This window comes from Hemitrygon akajei, chromosome 4 (assembly GCF_048418815.1).
Source record: "Hemitrygon akajei chromosome 4, sHemAka1.3, whole genome shotgun sequence".
In the NCBI taxonomy this organism is placed as follows: Eukaryota; Metazoa; Chordata; class Chondrichthyes; order Myliobatiformes; family Dasyatidae; genus Hemitrygon; species Hemitrygon akajei.
The window spans coordinates 185,916,362-185,929,848 of NC_133127.1; the positions used below are offsets into that span (position 1 = coordinate 185,916,362).

Sequence of the window (13,487 nt, forward strand, 5' to 3'; positions counted from 1 at the left end):
GCTTTTGAGCAGACTTCTTGTATGATAGTATAGGTTCTTGACCGCATAGTCTGCCTCATTATGATCTTGCACTATTTTCTGTCAATTTTACACTCTAATCAGCACTATTATTTTTTATCTTGTTCTATCCCAATGCACTGTGTAATGATTTCACCTGTATGAACAGTATGCAAGATAGGCATGAAAATACTATGTCTTGGTACATGTGACAAGAATAAACCAATTCCAAGACCAACACCATCTGCCTTAGTAAATCACAATGAATAGTTGAAACACAATTAGAGTCACGAGCCAATACTGAGCAAGCAGCTGTGGAAAAGTTGATGTAATGGTCTAGTATTTGAATTGGTGTATGTGACAAACAGCATCTATGTTGCGGTGTATCATGGTTATTGGGGATTTGTTCTTTGCAAGAAAGTTATAGCAATATAGAGTTATACTGCACTGAAACAGGCCCTTTGGCCCAACTCGTCCAAGGCGCCTTCCTGAGCCAGTCTCAAAACTTCCCTCCCCATGTTCCAAGTTCAAAGTTCAAAGTAGATTAATCAGCAAAGCACATATATGTTACCACTTTGGAAGGAAAAATGGAAGATCAGATTATTATCTAAATTGTAAAAAATTTCAGCATGCTGCCTTGCAGAGGGATTTGGGAGTGCTTGTGCATGAATCACAAAAGGTTGGTTTGCAGGTGCAGCAGGCTATCAAGAAGGCAAGTGGAATGTTGGCCTTCATTGCTAGAGATATTGAATTTAAGAACAGGGAGATTATGCTGCAAATGTATAGGGTACCAGCGAGGTTGCACCTGGAGTACTCTGTGCGGTTCTGATCTCCTTACTTGAGGGAGAATATACTAGCTTTGGAGACAGTGCAGAGGCGGTTCACCAGGTTGATTCCAGAGATGAGGGGGTTAGACTATGAGGAGAGTTTGAGTTGCCTGGGACTGTACTCGCTGGAATTCAGAAGAATGAGAGGAGATCTTATACAAACATATAAAATTATGAAAGGGATAGATAAGATAGAGGCAGGAAAGTTGTTTCCAATGGTAGGTGAGACTAAAACTAGGGGGCATAGCCTCAAGATTTGGGGGAGAAGATTTAGGATGGAGATGAAGAGGAACTAGTTTTCCCAGGGAGTGGTGAATCTGTGGAATTCTCTGTCCAGTGAAGCAGTGGAGGCTACATCAGTAAGTATATTTAAGACAGAGTTGGATAGATTTTTGCATAGTAGGGGAATTAAGGGTTATGGGGAAAAGGCAGGTAGGTGGAGATGAGTCCAAGGCCAGATCAGTCATGATCTTATTGAAAGGTGGAGCAGGCTCAACGGGCCAGATAACCTACTCCTGCTCCTATTTCTTATGTTGTTATATACTATACTACAGGAATTTACACAGGAAAAAGAAATACAATAGATTTATGAAAAACTACACACATACAAAGATTGGTCACTGAACTGTTTACTGTTTAACTGTGCTGTACATCCATTTTGAATTATATTATATTAATTTATTTGTGTGAATATTTTTGTTTTATGTACAGTGTGATATATGTTTTATGGGTGCACCGTGGTCCGAAGGAACATTGTTTTGTTTGGCTATATACCGTATGTACAGTCAGATGACAATAAACTTGAACTTGAACTCGAGACCAACAAACAACCAATGTGCAAAAAGAGAAGAGCTTTGCAAATAAAAAATTATACTGGAAATGAAGTTTAAAAAGTCCTTGAAAGTGAGCCTGTAGGTCATAGAATCACTTTGGAGCAGTGGTGATTGAAGTTGTAACTGTACCCACCACTAATAACTACTCTGATAGCTCATTCCATTTATCCACCACCCTCTGTATGAAAATGGGCTTAATAGTTAGGGAGTGCCTGCTTTTGCCTTCCCCTCCATAGATGCTGCCTGACTTGCTGTGCTCCTCCCGCATTTTGTGTGTATTGCAAAAGAGCTCCAATGTCTCCTTTTGGTCAATTCGTAGTATCAAACCTATTGATGGATTTTAGACAATCATAGATGTTACAATGCAAAAGTGGAACATGCAGTAAGGGGAGAAGTACCTTCTTTACCTTCTCTTGGGTAAAGTATACTGACTCGTGTGAGGAGTTTAAGGGTAACAGGGCCAAGTAAAAACCCTCCCCACCATTGAATACACTTACATGGAGCACTGCCCACAAGAAATCAGCTTCCATTGTCAAAGTCTCTACCGTCCAGGCCATGCCTTCTTTTCACTACCACCATCAGGCAGGAGGTTCAGAACCCTCAGGACTCACACCACCAGGTTCAGGAACAGTTATTACCCTACAACCATCAGGCTTCTGAACCAGCGTGGATAACTTCTCTCACTACTGCTTTTGAACTGATCCTCTGACTCACTTTCAAGGACTTTTTGTGACTCACCTCCTCGGTAATATATTTTTTGATTTCCACAGTCATCTTCTTGTGCACATTGGTTGTTTATTAGTCTTTGAATCCTGATGAAGGGTGTCAGATTAAAACAAAGACGGTTTAAGTATTCCCTTCATGGACGCTGCCTGACTTGTTGAGTTGCTCCAGTATTTTGAGGGAAAAGAGTTCCACCATCTGCAGAATTTTGTGTTTTTATCTGTTTATGTACAGCTTCTCCCTCACAAATTCTGTTGCATTTTCCCCCATAAATGCCTTCAAGAAAATTAATTTCAAGGAAGTATATGGTAACATTGCTACATTTAATTATAACTTTACTTTGAATTTGATGGGCAGATGGAGTGAATTACATGATTTAACAGGCTGGAAAGGCTGCGTACTGTATTTTGATTTCATCCGAAGGGGATTTAGATCACTTGCCGGTGCAGTTTGCTCCTTGGGTCCACGTCCCACTTTTAACTTTCAGCAAAGAACTCCACCGCAAACAAGGTGGGACTTGGTTGTTACTGGGCACAAGAGAAGGTGGCAGAGACCGCGTCTTCATGCCGCCCAGCCCCCGCATGCTAAGATAGAGATGGAGACTGTTATTGGATAGCTGCGCTGTCAGTCACGTTGATCGTCACAGGCTGGTGACTCACTCTCCGGAGCAGCTTCCATTTAGCTGTCGATGAGACTCTTAGTACGGCAGTAAGTTGCTCTATTAGTAGTTTTTTTTTTAACGCAGAAAGTGGGAGAGATTTTTTCGACCAGTTAATCCGTGAGAAAAGTGTCACAGTTTGGCGCCTTTTTATTGAGGAAAATAGTTTAGAAGCTGCTGATCCGAAAGAGCAAAAACTTACCTTGTCAGACCAAACTTTGGGAAACTATGTTGAGCGTAAGAAGCATCCTATTCATCGGACTGGCGTTTTTCTTTGTGAAGATCGAAGGTAAGGTTTTCCTGATGAGTTGTGTGTCTAGAAAGTATTTTCGTTGAGCGTTGATCTCCTCCGATGAACTGCAGGCTTCCCAATTCCTCCTCGGGAACGCCTGCCCCATGTCGGGTCTGTTATGTAAATTTGGGGATTTAACCTCCCGTGAGATACGCAGAGTTTTAGTGTTACTCGAAATATAGCTGAGGGCGTTGGCGAGATACTTATGCAACAAAATTGGCGTCCCCGAGAGTTAATGAGTCTCTGTTTTGGTTCTTCTGGAAATCTCGGCAGAGTGAATGTGCTTTTTATAAAACATTGGCTTTGCTCAATAGTCTTTGAAGGGTTGTAATGTGGTGTGAAGAAATGCATCGAACGGTAGCGTTTCATGCACCCCCACCACCACGCCCTCATTTATCTATTACACCTCATAGATCTCTTGAAATACAACGGTAACTACTTTGATGGTGTAACTCTATCTGGAGATAAAGCTTGAGGAATTCGGCTGGTCAGGCAGCATCTGCGGAAGTGAACAGACAGACGACGTTTCGGGCCGAGACCCTTGTCCTGGACTGGAAAGAAAAGGGAAAAGAAGGCGGAATACAAAGTCTTTTTGGGGGGTGGTTGAGGGGAAGGAGGACAAGCAGACCGCTGATAGTGAAGCTAGGTGGGTGGGGGAAGAGGATGAAGTAACAAACTAGGGGGGGGGGCGGTGATAGGTAGGTGATGCACCATCAATAACTCACTCTGAGACGTAAGAAGCGAGATATCGGCTTTTATTGACTGGAAGAATGAACAACACTACATCCTGGAGAATGAGGCCGGGCTCAGGCCTCAATGGCCTTTATACAGGGGTCTGTGGGAGGAGCCACAGGAGCAGTCCAGACAGGTATATGTAGTTCACCACAGTAGGGAAGGTAAAGGGCTGGAGAAAAGGGAGTCGGCTGGGAAAGGAGGGTGGGTCATGGGAGAGAGGGAAGGAGGAGGGGCACCAGAGGGAGGTAATAGGCAGGTGAGGAGAAGAGGTAAGAGACCAAAGAGGGGAAATGAGGGAAGGGGGAGGGGAAAAACTTGCAGAATGTTGGACAGATGATGTTCATGCCATTAGGTTGGAAGCTACTAAGATGGAGTAGGAGGTGTTCCTCCTCCAACCTGAGAATGGCCTCTTCCAGGCAGAAGAGGAGACCAGTGACTGACTTGTCGGAACAGGAATGGGGATAGGAATTTAAATGGTTGGCCACCGTGAAATTCTGCTTTTATGGATTTTACAACACAGTGTGCCAGCGTTCAATCCCGTCGCCGTCTGTATAGAGTTTGTACGTTCTCTCTGTGACCACGTGGGTTCCCTCTGCTTCCTCTCACAGTGCAAAGGCGTTGTGGTTCGCAGGTTAATTGGTCATTGTAGATTAAATAGGTGACAAACAAGAGAAAACGTGCAGATGCTGGGAATCCAAGCAACACACACACAAAATGTTGAAGGAACTCAGCAGGCCAGGGAGCATCTGTGGAAAAGAGTACAGTCGACGTTTCTGGCCCAGACACTTCAGCAGGAAATTAAGTAGGTGGGTTGCTGGGTAGTATGGCTTGTTGGGCCCAAAGGGCCCATTCCATGTGCTATCTCTAAATGTAAAAACATAGAAGCTCTGCCTTGAACGATCTTAGTGTTCTAACTTGTGCACTTCTGAAGTGAATAGCGGATAGTGAATTCCAAAGAATCATTTATTTATTGAGATATAGCGTGGACGAGGCCTTTCTGGCCCCTTGCCATGCTGCCCAGCAATACCACCCAACTTAACCCCAGCCTAATCACGGGACCACTTACAATGAGCAATTAACCTACCCAACCAGTATGACTTTGGACTGTGGGAGGAGTCAGGAGCACTTGGAGGAAAGCCATGCAGCCACGGGGAGAACATACAAACTCCTTACAGGCCGCAGTGGGAATTGAACCCTGGCTGCTGGTACTGTGAATCATTATACAATCACTAATGTGGTGCCCTGGGGGGTAATCTGAGGAAAAGATGCTTGGATTCCCCACCTTCCACTGAAATTATGCCCTGTAGTTCCAGATCCTGCAGTGATAGCCTAGAATTTGACACCATTTTGAATGCTCCCCAGTGTCTCTAAGCGACACATTCAAAATGCTGGAGGAACTCCCAAATGCTGGGTCGGTATGATGGTGTAGTGCTAGCAGCCCGGGTTCAATGCCTGCCATTGTCTGTAAGGAGTTTGTACCTTCTCCGTATAACTGATTTCCGGATTTCCTCCGGGGGCTCTGGTTTCCTCCTACCTCCGGGTTGGTAGGTTAATTGGTCACATGGATGTGTACATTTGGGCTGAGTGAGCTCTTTGGGCCAGAAGATCCTGTTACCATGTGGTATCTCTAAATAAAATAATAAACCCAGTCCGTCAAGCAGCATCTATCAAGGGGAATAAACAGTCATGACTAATTGACCTTCTCTTACAGACCATAAACTTGGCTTTGTAGTAATTGTCAAATTTGAATGGAGTCTTGTGACTGAATTTCAGAGTTCATCTGGAGTTAGCGAGTTGTTGAATCTGCAGTTTCTTGAGTCTGGAATGCCAGTTTACATTGTGGTTATGTTACTGCACTAGCAATCCAGAAATAATTTTCTTCAAATTCAACTGCAGCTTTTAAATTATTTAAAAATGGAAATAAATGTGCTTCAACTGATGATCGCCGGTCTGCAACCATTTATTTAATCACTTTTCCAGATGGGGAAAGAAAATAGTCTCTTTTTACTCGTTACTTCCTAGAAAAACAAGCCTTAATTCCACCATATTTGTAAATGCCAGTTTCTTTCCTCGTCCTTTGAATGTGTTAAACCCTCTGAAATGCTTGTCTGTCTTTCCCGAGCCAGTGTGTGTGTGTGTGTGTGTTTGTTTCTCATGTCTGGTCTTGTGATACAAACTCTATACCAAAAGAATTCTCATGAGAGTCACTACATCATGATGGGAGCAAAAATATAGAACATCACAGCACAGTACAGGCCTTTCAGCCCAGACAATTGTGCTAACCTTTTTACATATAGTACTGTGCAAAATCTATAGAACAGTAACTGTAAATGGGATAAATGAACAACAAACTGTGCCAATGCAAATATAACCAATATGTTTAAATATTTTATAAATATAACTCCTGATTCAGCAAGGACCTGAACCCACTGCAATTTGCCTATTGCCAAAATAGGTCAATGGCAGATGCAATCTCAATGGCTCTTCACACTGCCTTAGACCGCCTGGACAATGCAAATACCTATGTCAGGATGCTGTTCATCGACTATAGATAGCTAGACTAGTGGAGTGGTGTCACAGCAACAACTTTGCATTCAACGTCAGTAAGCCGAAAGAGCTGACTGTGGAATTCAGGAAGGGTAAGACGAAGAAACACATACCAATCCTCATAGAGGGATCAGAGGTGGAGAGAGTGAGCAGCTTTAAGTTCCTCGGTGTCAAGATCTCTGAGGACCTAACCTGGTCCCAATATATCAATGTGGATATAAAGAAGGCAAGGCAGTGTCTATACTTCATTAGGAGTTTGAAGAGATTTGATATGTCAACAAATACACTCAAAAACTTATACGGATATATCGTGGAGAGCATTCTGACAGACTGCATCACTGTCTGGTATGGGGGGGGGGGGGGCTACTACACAGGATTGAAAGAAGCTGCAGAAGGTTGTAAATTTAGTCAGCTCCATCTAAGGTACTAGTCTACAGAGTACCCAGGACATCTTCAAGGAGTTGTGTCTCAGAAAGGCAGCAGCCGTTATTAAGGACCTCCAGCACCCAGGGCATGCCCTTTTCTCACTGTTACCATCAGGTAGGAAGTTCAGAAGCCTGAAGGCACACACTCAGCGATTCAGGAACAGCTTCTTCCCCTCTGCCATCCGATTCCTAAATGGACCTGTGAAAACTACCTCACTTTTTTAATATATTATTTCTGCTTTTTGCGTGATTTTTAATCTATTCATTATATGTATACTGTAATTGATTTACTTATTTATTATTACTTTTTTCTTCTATATTATGTATTGCATTGAACTGCTGCTGCTAAGTTAACAAATCTTGATGACAGATGCCAGTCTTAATAAACCTGATTCTGATTCTGAAATAGGAATAAATATCGAGAGCCTGAAATAAGATAAAGCGACCTTAAGGTGCGAGCAGAAACAGAATGAGTGTAGTTATCACCACTTGTTCAAGAGCCTGATGGTTGAGGGATAGTACCTGTACCTTCCACCTGATGGCAGCAGCGAGGAAAGAGCAAGGCCTGGGTGGTGAGGATTAGATGCTGCTTTTCCACGGCATGGAGATCTGCTCAATGGTTGGGTGCCTGTTGTGGACCAAGGGTGGGAAGGGGACAGTGAGAGGGAAATCATGGTTGGGAAAAGTGGAAGGGAGAGGGGAGGGAGCAGGAAGCACCAGAGAGACATTCTGTAATGATCAATAAACCAGTTGTCTCCAATCAAATGACCTTGCTTGCTGTCTCATGGCGAGGTATGTCTACACCCAACCCACCATCCCTAGGATGACTACTCTGCCACATGTCCCACACCCTCCCACAGCACTCCACCTGCATCATTCCCAACATCCTTTGCTACTGCCAGATTAACAAATCTGCTCTAACATTGGCAAGTACAGTGCTGTGTGAAAGTTACCCTTGCTATATAGATGTGCCTAAGACTTTTGCACAGTACTCTACTCTGACATCAATCTAACCCTTTCATCTTACATAGCACTCCATCTTTCTATCATCATGTGCTTATCTATGAATTTCTTAAGCATCCCTAATGTATCTACCTCGACCACCACCCCTGGCAGGGAGTTCCATGCGCCCACCACTCTCTGTTTAAAAAGAAACTTGCCTCTGACATCACCCCCTCCATACTTCCCTCATCACCTTAAAATTTTGCCTCGTATAAGCCATTTCCACCCTGAGAAAATGTCTCCAGCTGTCCACTCCATCTATGCCTCTTAACACCTTGTACACCTTCATTAAGTCAACTCTCATCCTCCTTCCCTCCAAAGACAAAAGCTGTAGCTCGCTCAACCTTTCCTCCTAAGACATGCCCTCTAGTCCAGGCACCCTCTCAAGATCTTCCACACGCTCCTTATAATGAGGCAACCGGAACTAAATATAAAATACTCCCAAGTATGGTCTGTCCAGTCTTTTATACAGTCGATACATTACTGCTCGGCTCATGAGCTCAATCCTCCGACTAAAGAATGACAACACATTCATTTGTTGTCTTAACAACCCTATCAATTATGGACAAAAATCTCTCCTTATTCTTTGTGATTTGCCTCCAGCCTTTGTCTCATTGCATCACCCCCGCAACATTTTAGGACCAGCTTATTCCCCTCTACCATCAGATTTCTTGACCATGACCTCATTATTTTGCTCTTTTCACACTATTTATTTATCTTCTCATTGTCATAGTTTTTATGTCTCGTACTATACTACTGTGCCATACAACAAATGACCCAACAAAGGACCCATCCACTGCCACTAACCTCATACTTCCTGCACCTCCTGTTTCTACCTCCTACCCCAGATCCACAAACCCGCCTGTCCAGGTAGACTCATTGTTTTTGCTTGTTCCTGCCCCACTGAACTCCTACCTCGACTCAGTTTTGTCCCTCCTGGCTCAGTCCCTTCTGATCTACATCCATGACACTTCACATGCTCTGGATCTTTTCAAGTTCCCTGGCCCTCATCTGAGTTTCACTATGGATGGCCAGTCCCCCATCCCCCACCAGAAAGGCCTCAAATCTCTGCATTTCTTTCTGGACGCTAGCCCTAACCGGTTCCCCTCCACCACTCTTCTCTGTCTTTGATCTTGTCCTCTTCTCAATAATTTCTCACTTGGCTCCTGCTACCTCCTTCAAGCAAAAGGTGTAGACGTGGGTCCCAGCTATGCCTGCCTTTTTGTCGGCTCCGTGGAACAGTCCACGTTCCAAGCCTACAGTGGTGTCATTGCCCCACTTTTCCTACACCACATCAGTGACTGCATTGGTGCTGCTTCCTGCACCCATGCAGAGCTTGTCGACTTCATCAGCTTTGCCTCAATCTTCCACCATGTGCTCAAATTTACCTGGTCCATTTCCAACACCTCCCTCCACTTTCTCGATGTCTCTGTCTTTGGAGACAGCTTATTCACTGATGTCTATTATAAACCCACTGACTCTTGCTATTACCTGGACAATACCTCTTCCCACTCTTGTTACTTGTAAAAATGTCACCCACTTCTCTCAGTTCCTCAGTCTCTGCCACATTTGCTCTCAGGATGAGGCTTTTCATTCTAGAACAAAGGAGATGTCCTCCTCTTTCAAAGAAAGGGGCTTCCCTTCCTCCATCATCAACGCTGCCTTCAACCGCATCTCATCCATTTTGCACACGTCTGCCTTTGCCCCCATCCCCTCACTACCCTTCCAAGGATAGGGGGGTTCTTGTCCTCAACTACCTCAACTGCCCCACCAGCCTTCCCATCCAGCATGTAATTCTCCATAACGTCCATCATCTCCAACAGGATCCCACTGCCAAGCACATCTTTCCCTCCCCCACACTTCCTGTTTATATGCTTTCCACATGACTCCCTTGTCTATTCGTCCCTTCTCAATGATCTCCCTTCTATCACTTATCCTTGCAAGCGGAACAAGTGCGACACCTGCCCTTGAACTCCTCCCTCTCTGATATTCAGGGCCCCAGGCAGTCCTTTTAGGTGAGGCGGCAATTCACTTGAGTCTGTTGGGGTCATCTACTGCATCCGGTGCTCCTGGTATGGCCTCCTGTATATCGGTGAGACCCGACATAGATAAGGAGACTGCTTTGCCGAGCCTCTACGCTCCGTGCGCCAGTAAAAGTCGGATGGATCTCCCAGTGGCCACCCATTTTAATTCCACTTCCCATTCCCCTTCTGACGTGTCAATCCATGGCCTCCTCTACTGTTGCGATGAGGCCAGACTTGGGTTGGAGGAACAACACTTTGTATCTCATCTGGGTAGCCTCCAAACTGATGGCATGAACATCGATTTCTTGAATTTAGGGTATTTACCCCCCACCCCCCAACTTCACCATTCCCCATTCCTTTTTCCCTCTCAGCTTATCTCTTTACCTGCCCATCGCCTCCCTCTGGTGCTCCCCCTCCCCTTTTCTTTCTTCCATGGCCTTCTATCCTCACCTATCAGATTCCCCTTCTCCAGCCCTGTATCTCTTTCACCAATCAACTTCCCAGCTCTTCACTTCACCCCGCACCCCCCACACCAGGTTTCACCTATCACCTAGTGTTGCTTCCTCCCCTCCCTCCACCTTCAAACCCTAGACTCCTAATTTTTTCCTCAGTCCTGATGAAGGGTCCAGCCTGAAACGTCAACTATACTCTTTGTCCATAGAAGCTGCCTGATCTGCTGAGTTCCTCCAGCATTTTGTGTGTGTTGCTTGGATTTCCAGCATCTGCATATTTTCTCTTGTTTGTAATTACACAAAATATGCCTGATTATAACCCCGCTTTTCACGGTTCTGTTGTCCAGAACTGCACTGATTTAGCTTTCAGTCTTGTCCTCCTGTGGAACTGTGTCAAAGATTATCTAATAATGCATCTCTACGTGCCTCTGGCTTTGCTGTTTTAAGGACACTTTTTTTGTGGTCTGACTCCATTGCTATACACAATAAGTTAATGTCATGGTAATATAGATCAAAATGAGCCCTTCAGCCCATCAAGTTCGCACTGACCATCAACCACCCATTTACACAAATCTAAGACGTCATTTTTCATTTGCCCCCACGTTCTAGAAACATAGAAAACCTACGGCACATTACAGGCCGTTTGGCCCACAAAGCTGTGCCGAACATATCCCTACCTTAGAAATTACCTCGGGGTACCCATAGCCCTCTGTTTTTCTAAGCTTCATGTACTGATCCAAGAGTCTCTTAAAAGACCCTATCGTATCTGCCCCCACCACGGTTGTAGGCAGCCCATTCCACACACTCACTACTCTCTGCGTCTCTGCGTACTCCTGACAGCTCCTCTGTACCTACTTCCAAGCACCTTAAAGCTGTGCCCTCTCATGCTAGCCATTTCAGCCCTGGGGAAAAGCCTCTGACTATCCACATGATCAAGGCTTCTCATCAGACCCCACTTGGAGTACTGTGCTCGGTTCTGGTCACCTCACTACGGGAAGGATGTGGAAATCATAGAAAGGTCACTCACTTTTCATCCTCTGTTGCTCCAAGGAGAAAAGGCCGAGTTCACTCAACCTATTCTCGGAAGGCATGCTCCCCAATCCAGGCAACATCCTTGTAAATCTCCTCTGCACTCTTTCTATGATTTCCACACCCTTCCTGTAGTGAGGCGACCAGAACTGAGCACAGTACTCCAAGTGAGGTTTGACCAGGGACCTATATAGCTGCAACATTACCTCTTGGCTCCTAAACTCAATCCCAACATTAATATAGGCCAATGCACCGTATACTTTCTTAACCACAGAGTTAACCTGTGCAGCAGCTTTGAGTGTCCTATGGACTCGGACTTCAAGATCCCTCTGATCCTCCACACTGTGAAGAGTCTTGCCATTAATACTATATTCTGCCATCATATCTGACCTACCAGAATGAACCACCTCATGCTTATCTGGGTTGAACTTCATCTGCCACTTCTTAGCCCAGTTTTGCATCCTATCGATGTCTGGCTGTAACCTCTGACAGTCCTCCACACTATCCACAACACCCCCAACCTTTGTGTCATCAGCAAATTTACTAACCCATCCCTCCACTTCCTCATCCAGGTCATTTATAAAAATCAGAAGGAGTAGGGTAACCAGAACAGATCTCTGAGGCACACCACTGGTCGTTGGCCTCCATGCAGAATATGACCCGTCTACAACCAGTCTTTGCCTTCTGTGGGCAAGCCAGTTCTGGATCCACAAAGCAATGTCCCCTTGGATCCCATCCCTTGCATGGGGTACCTTATCAAACGCCTTGCTGAAATCCTTATACACTACACCTACCTCTCTATCGTCATCAATGTGTTAAGTCACATCCTCAAAATATTAATCAGGCTGATAAGGCACGACCTGCCTTTGACAAAGCCATGCTGACTATTCCTTAATCATATTATGCCTCTCCAAATGTTCAGAAATCCTGCCTCTCGGGATCTTTTCCATCAACTTACCAACCACTGAGGTAGGACTCGCTGGTCTATAATTTCCTGGGCTTGTTAACGGTTTCCAGATTCTACCACTCACCTACGCACTAGGGGCAATTCATGGTGCCCAATTAACCTACACGTTTTTAGGACGTGGGAGGAATCTGGAGCAGCAGAGATCACAGTAAGAATATAGCAGTCCTTGCAAGACGGCAGCTGAGTTCAGCTTTGAATCCCGCTGTTCGGTCCCGAGAGGCAAAAGTTCGACCAGCTGAATCACTATGCTGCCTGCATGATTAATTGCTCTTTGCAATCACTGTTCCTTCACTTGAGGGGAGATCTGTTAGAGGCTTATAAGATTATGAGAGGCATGGATAGAGTAGTCTGACAGTATCTTTCTCCCAGTGTTGAAATGTCTCATACCAGATGGTATTTAAGGTGAGAGGGGGTAAGATCAAAGGAGATGTGGGGACATTTTTATTTTACAGAGTGTGATGGGTGCCTGGAATGTGCTGTCTAGGGTGGTGCAGATTAGAGACTTTTAAGGGACATTCAGATAGGTGCATGAATGTGAGGGAGATGGAAGGAATAGGGTCATAGTGTATGCAGAAAGGAGTAGCTTAGCTGTTCATTTGATTACTAATTTAATTGATTTGGCACAACATAGTGGGCAGAAGGGCCTGTCCCTGTACGGTTCTATATTCTATGTATAGGAGCAGCTGGTAATGATTAGTAAATACTGACCTAGTTTGTGTCCCTGACACGCCTGTGCAATCTTTTGTCTTTGTCAGAGTGTCTGCAGCCCAGTCATTGAGGTCTGCTGCATCTCCTCTCAAGCTGTGCTGTTGTGCTGCAATTTTAGGGTGGTGGGATAGCGTAGTGGTTAATTTTACGGCCTCGGGTGTAATATCTGAGTTTGATCCCTGCCGTTTTCTGTGAGGGGTTTGTACGTTCTCTCCCAGTGCATTTCCTCTGGATGCTCCTGTTTCTTCCTACATTCGGAAGACATACG

The 13,487-nt window shown here is 44.9% G+C and overlaps 1 protein-coding gene across 1 annotated transcript in view; it reads left to right on the plus strand.

Moving 5' to 3' along the window:
* The first annotated feature begins 3,023 nt into the window (after positions 1-3,023).
* LOC140727037 (CD99 antigen-like protein 2) overlaps positions 3,024-13,487 on the plus strand; it is a 69,508-nt gene continuing 59,044 nt past the window's right edge. The window contains exon 1 of the mRNA XM_073044209.1: positions 3,024-3,327. Within this exon, the coding sequence (XP_072900310.1) occupies positions 3,267-3,327 (61 nt within the window). The 5' untranslated portion in view covers positions 3,024-3,266. The remainder of the gene's footprint in view (positions 3,328-13,487) is intronic.